General features: G+C 70.2%; 1 protein-coding gene across 15 annotated transcripts in view; it reads left to right on the top strand.

Moving 5' to 3' along the window:
* KCNT1 (potassium sodium-activated channel subfamily T member 1) overlaps positions 1-5,612 on the top strand; it is a 40,465-nt gene extending 34,853 nt beyond the window's left edge. For 6 of the 15 annotated variants that reach the window (XM_047768898.1, XM_047768894.1, XM_047768896.1 and 3 more), the window contains 4 exons: positions 126-450; positions 1,594-1,656; positions 4,618-4,702; positions 4,802-5,028. In XM_047768898.1, the coding sequence (XP_047624854.1) occupies positions 126-450; positions 1,594-1,656; positions 4,618-4,702; positions 4,802-4,922 (594 nt within the window). In that variant the 3' untranslated portion in view covers positions 4,923-5,028. Of the gene's footprint in view, positions 1-125; positions 451-1,593; positions 1,657-4,617; positions 4,703-4,801 lie in introns of those variants that run through there. The other 9 variants (XM_047768893.1, XM_047768890.1, XM_047768883.1 and 6 more) reach the window with 3 other exon arrangements.
* The last annotated feature ends 388 nt before the right edge of the window (positions 5,613-6,000 follow it).

Here is a 6,000-nt window from a genome sequence, read left to right on the forward strand (position 1 = left end):
CACCCCCCCCCAGCTGGAGAGGAGGGCACCCGTCCCCAGGCTGCGGTCCCCCGGCTGCTCTGACGGTCACCCCCCCTCCCCGCTCGCTCCTCTGTCCCCGGCCCTCACCCCTTGTCCCCGGCCAGTCCCAGATCTCAGTGAGCGTGGAGGATGGCGAGGACACGCGGGACGTGAAGGGGTCCTGGGGCGCGCGGGGGGGTACTGGTGGCGGCAGCGCCCACGGCAAGCACGCGGCGGGCGGCGACCCGGCCGAGCACCCGCTCCTGCGGCGCAAGAGCCTGCCGTGGGCGCGGAGGCTGAGCCGCAAGGGCGCCCGGCCCTCGGGGAAGGCGGCGGCCGAGTGGATCAGCCAGCAGCGGCTCAGCCTGTACCGGCGCTCGGAGCGGCAGGAGCTGTCCGAGCTGGTCAAGAACCGCATGAAGCACCTGGGGCTGCCCACCACTGGCTACGGTAAGGCCGACCGGTCCGAGCAGGGACCCCGGGACGGGCTGAGCCTCTGCTAAGGCCTCAGCTTCCCCGCCGGTGCAGTAAAGGCCTGGGGTGGGCTGAGCCCTGGAGGAGGGGGCTGGCGGAGGGGGCGGCCGAGGACGCAGGCCTCGGTGGGGCACAGACGGGCCACCTCGGGCCAGTCCAAGGCCCGCTGGGTCCCCGTGCGGAGCAGGAGCGGGGATGTGGCCCGGAGACCCAGAGCCCCCCCCCCCCCCCAGCAGCCAGGGCTCGGGGGCAGGTCAGGGGGCCACAGGTCCAACGGCCCAGCGCCGAGGCACTCCCAGGCCCCAGGGCCCCCACCACTGCTCCTGGGCACGGCCACCCCATTCCTGCGACTTCAGGGCGACACCGCCAGGGCCTTTGTCTTCACGGGCAGACTTTCCCTGCAGCTTGTCTTGGGGAGATGTTGGTAACCTTGACCATGTACAGGCTGGGCTGCCGTGACGGCCAGAGGCCGGAAGCCCCTCCCTCAGCTGGTGCGGTCCAAGCGCCCCCCGCCCCCCGTTGCCTGGCCTCATCCACATCCTGGGCTGGCTTCCTTCTCGGGTCTCCTGTCCACCTTCCCAGGCCTGGCTCTGCCCTGCATGGGCGCCCCCTCTCCCCGCCCTGGCGTCTGTCACCCACCCGCTGGGTCAGGGACCGTGAGCCCCCCTCCAAGTGGGATCAGGTGGCTTGGCTCCGCCATCTGCTGGCTGTGCACACCTGGCGGGAGGGGCAGCCCAGGAGAACCGCCCAGCCCCTCCCTGCCGCACCAGCCACATCATTCACCTGTGTCCCCTGTGTCCCTTCCCCAGTGGGTGCTGTCACCCCTTTCCCGGCAGAGCTCCTGCTGAGGCTCTGAGCGGAGGGCATGCTGGCAGTCAGAGATGCCCGCCCATCCGACCCCCAGAGTGGGCACCCGCCCCCTGCACCCCCCTCGGCCTCTGCGACCCCCGCCCGCCCCCAGCAGAGCTTGGCAGACAGGGCGGCGACTTCTGGTCAGGACAGGCTGGCCCCTAGCTGGCCGCTCCGCGTGCACCTGCCCCCCGCGCCGCCGAGCCGCCTCTGCTGCTTTGCTGATTTTTCTCTCTGTTTCTGTCTGCCCCTCTTCCTGTGTGTCTATAGAGGATGTAGCAAATTTAACAGCCAGTGACGTCATGAATCGGGTAAACTTGGGATATTTGCAAGGTAATTGTGCTCCGGTGGCCGGAGGCTGGCCGAGGGGCCGGCCCACCCCTCGCCGACGCTCAGCCAGGCAGCCACCCGCCCACACCAGGCAGACAGGCAGGACAAGCCAAGAGAGAGGGTCCCGCAGGCAGGGCCTCAGTGCTCCCTGCCGGCCACCTTGGCTTCCCGCCTCCGCCCGGGACCTGCCCCCAGAAGCCCCGTCCTGCCTCCCCGGGCGGTTGTCTAGGAGGAGGAACCCTGCTCTGGGCACGCAGTCCGCCTGCAGCCGGCCCCTGGGAGCCCACCCAGCTCTCGGGAAGCACCCGGATGGCCGGCCCCAGGCCGGGGTGCCCGCGCCCCTGCCTGCCGGAGCAGGCTGAGGCCTGGGCTGGGCCTGGGGTCCTGGGCCTGCACGCCCACCCCCTGAGCCTTTGCGGGCCCCCTGAGCCAGGAGACCACTGACACATCCGCGCCTCCGCTGGGGCTTCAAGAGGGAGACTCCCTCTTCAGTTGAGGCAAAGCCGATGAGGCTCTGGGGTACAGGGCCTACCTGGGCTCCCAGTTCTTCCAAGACGACACCCTGCAGACCTGCCCCAAGACCCCAACAGGGCACACAGGCCTCGATGCCAGAACCCCTTCCTCCCCTGCGGGCTCCCGGCACCCGGGGAGGTCGGAGCCTGCTCGGCCAGGCCCCCGGGGCACAGGGGACCCCGGAGCTGGCGGCCCAGCTCTGCGGGACTGTTTCTGAGGGTGGTGGGAGCTGTCGGGAGGCAGCCCAGGCCCGGGGCGAGGAGCCCCGAGAGTCACAGCCAAGGGAGCCGCTGGGAGCCGGCACAGCTCGGCCCCTGCGGGCAACGCCCAGGCACCTCTGGGGTCCTCGGGCTTTTCCACTTCCCGCGCCCGCGTTCGTGGGAGACCTGCCAGCCCGAGCCTGAGCCTGGAGCTGCCGTGAAGGACGGCTGCGTCACCCCATCCCTGTGCCCACTTGCACCCCTGCTTCCCGCCAGGGCTCCCGGGCCGGTGGCCTCACCCACAGGGTCCCTGGGACTCACCGGGGGGTGTGCTGAGCCCCCACCGTGTGTGGGTGTTGCGAGGTGCCTGGGCCAGGACATAAAACCAGAGGAGAGGCTGATCCTGTGGGCTGGGGGATCCCCCTGGGGAGGGTGCCATCACGAGCCCCTCTGGCCGCCTGCACAGGAGACGCCCCCAGCCCCTTCCTCACAGCCGCCTGGGGGCGCATCTAGTCATCTGAACTCGTTGGGAGAGCGGGGCTAGGCAGGCAGTGTGTGTGGGCGCCCAGGGCCGGCTGGGAGGCTGAACTGCAGGTTAGGGAGGAGCCCCCCACTGTAAGGCCTGGAATGCCGTGGGGGAGGGAGTGGGTGGGCTGGCACTCCCTTGGTCATTAGCCAGGAGAGCCACCGCCAGCCCTGCCCCCACCCAAGGTCCTCACCAGGGCACAGCAGTCACGGGGATGCCGGCCCATCCTGGGGAAATGGAGGTCAGGGCCTTGAGACTGACCCCCGCCTCGAGCCCCGGGCCCACGTCCCCCCTCCTCAGCCCAGACCCCGGAAGCACAAAGCTGGGCCTGACCGGAGCTGGGAGGGCCCGGGGTCCATCTACCCAGGGGAGAAGCAGGGCCAAGGAGCTGCCACTCCCACCCGCACACAGAGGCCCGGCCCCGCCCCAGGGGAGCTGAGCTGTGGCCACGGCCCTGGCCTGTGCCCACCTCTCCGTTTGCCCCCTTCGGACCAAGCCTGCTTCCACACGGCCGCCCTGCTGAGGGCTGTGGCCAGGGGTGCGGGGTCCCCAGGAGCCTCAGGAGCCGCCCCCCTCCCACCTGCATCCCCCGGGCCCTGCTGCCAGCCCGCACAGCACGGCTTCCAGCCTGACCCAACCTGGCTCAGGATCGGCCGCACCTCGGGCAGCATGACCCACCGCGTGCAGTGGGAGTGGGGGGGCGGTCAGCGCCTGGCTGCCGGGCCTGGACACGAGGCTGGCACCCGCTGATGTCTGTCAGCCCCCAAGTCCCAGCCTGTGCCCCCGCCTGCCCCCCAGCATGCTGGGCTCCACCTGCCACTGTGGGGACCCTGAATCCACGGCCAGTTCCATGGATTCAGGGAAGCGAGATGCAGCCCCCCGCCCCTGCTTGGCTGGCCAACCAGCAACTGCCCCAGCTTTCCAGAGGATTCTGTCGCTAGGTGCACGGACAGGCGGGGAAGTGGGAGGAGCCAGGGACAGAGGCCGCCCAGGGCCCGACTCCTGGAGAACCCCCTTCCCCCGTGTCCGTCCTGGCTCAGGGTCGGGAAGGGCCTGCAGAGGTCGGCGGATGGGTAAACCTAGGCCACGAGCCGCTCATCCCCTGCCAGTGACTGCGGCTCACTGCTGGGCAGTGGCCAGCCCTGTCCCTATATTTGGCCAGAGACACCTATGAGGCGATCAGGGGTTCCCCAGAACCCATTTGTACCCCTGCGGGTCGCGTCCCACAGCCACCCCATGAGCCAGACACGGGGCTGTCCCCATGTCCCCATGACAGGCAGCAGGGCTCTGCGTGCACCAAGGGCCTCCCGCGGGGTGGCTTGGGAAGAAGAGGCCAAGTCCAGGGTGAGGGGAGACCGGGGCGGCCTTGGGCAGGGGTGGGGGGACGCGCCGAGGGCTGGGCTGCGTGGGCAGGTGTATGGTCTGTGCCAGCGTCTGCACACGTGCAGGTGTGCAGGTTCGAGCAGGGGACGGGGGTGCTGCTCCAGGCCTTAGGCCTCGGTTCAGGGTGACCACACGGTAAGGTGCTGGCGGCTCAGCCGAGCACGCTGCAGGGAGTGTTCTGGGGGACCGGCCTGGCCGCCCCTCCTGGCGGAGGGCTGCTCGGCTGGAAAGGCCTGGAGGTTCTGCCGCCGGACCGCAGCCAGCAGCTCTTCCGGGCCCTGCAGGGCGGAGATGGGCAGGGGCCGAGCGGTGACCACCTGCCGGGCCCTGTCTCCTCTGCAGACGAGATGAACGACCACCAGAACACCCTCTCCTACGTGCTCATCAACCCCCCGCCCGACACGCGGCTGGAGCCCAACGACATCGTGTAGGTACCGCGTCCCCACCCGCTGCATGTCCACACCGCCGTCCGCGCGCCCACGCCCCCGGGCGGAGGCGGCCTCGGGATCCTCCCGCCTCCCCGCAGGTATCTCATCCGCTCCGACCCCTTGGCCCACGTGGCCAGCGGCTCCCAGAGCCAGAAGAGCAGCTGCAGCAACAAGCTGGCCTCCTGCAACCCGGAGACGCGGGACGAGACGCAGCTCTGAGCAGCCAGGGGCCCTGCCCGGCCGAGCCACGGGATGCACGAGCCTGCGGACTGTCACAGGGCCCCGGGCCGCCCACCCCCCCGGCGCTGCTCCCGATCTGGACCCGAGGGAGCAGGCCTCGGCCGGGGTGAGGGGCGCAGCGGCCCCGGGCACCACGGGACGCTGGTCGGGAGCCTTTTTAAACCTGTTTTTACGAGTCCACACAATCCATGTCCCTTTACACAAATGCACCGCAACTCGTGACCGTGACCGAGCCGGGCCAAGGTGCAGGGAGGGGCTGGCCTAGACCACCTGGCGGGCGTGTTTCCACGCGGGGCCCCCTCTCCCCCCCTACACGTCCTCTGCCGGCTCAGCTGTGAGGGTCTGGCCCAGATCGGGCGGCGAGGGGAGCACTTCCCAGAGGAAATGGGGAGCTTGGCAGAGCCCCTCGCCCAGGCCAGGCGGGCCAGGAGACCCCAGAGGGGCCCCCGCGATCGGACGCGGACCTTTCGCCTGTTTTTATGCGGATCTCCCGCAGCCCTTTTAACCCAAGACCTGAAGCACAACCACCCGGGCCGACTCCTGCCGAGGGAGGGACTCTGGGCGCCTCCGCGGTTCCCCTGTGCCTGTTTGTGCCGGGATGTGCCCGCTCAGTGCCGGAAGCTTGTATTAAATGGACGCGCTCTGCAGACGGGGCGGCGCTGTGACACACCCCCTCTGCGGCTTCGCACTCAGGCCAGGCCTGCCCCCGCCACCCGGTTCCAAGGCTAGAAACACTTGCTGCGGTCCCCCACCCACCCGGACCCCACAGGGAAGCCCCCACCCCCGAGGAAAGGCTGCTGGCCTGGGCCCTCCCCCAAGCAAGTGACGGGGTTGGGGGCTCCAGTGTCCAGGGCTCCCTGGTGAGCGGCCCAGCTCTGGGGCCCAGTCGTGCCCGGGGAAGGGGACAGGGGTGTGCCTGGCTGGGACAAAGTCACCTGAGTTTGTTCTGGGGTGAGGCCCTGCTCCCCGAGAGCATCCCGAGAGGCCGGCCGGGAAAGGGCCAGCACAGCCCCTGGGGTGGGGGTGGCTCAGGACAACACAGCTGCTGGAGTGGCCT

This window comes from Phacochoerus africanus, chromosome 2, assembly GCF_016906955.1.
Source record: "Phacochoerus africanus isolate WHEZ1 chromosome 2, ROS_Pafr_v1, whole genome shotgun sequence".
Lineage (NCBI taxonomy): Eukaryota > Metazoa > Chordata > Mammalia > Artiodactyla > Suidae > Phacochoerus > Phacochoerus africanus.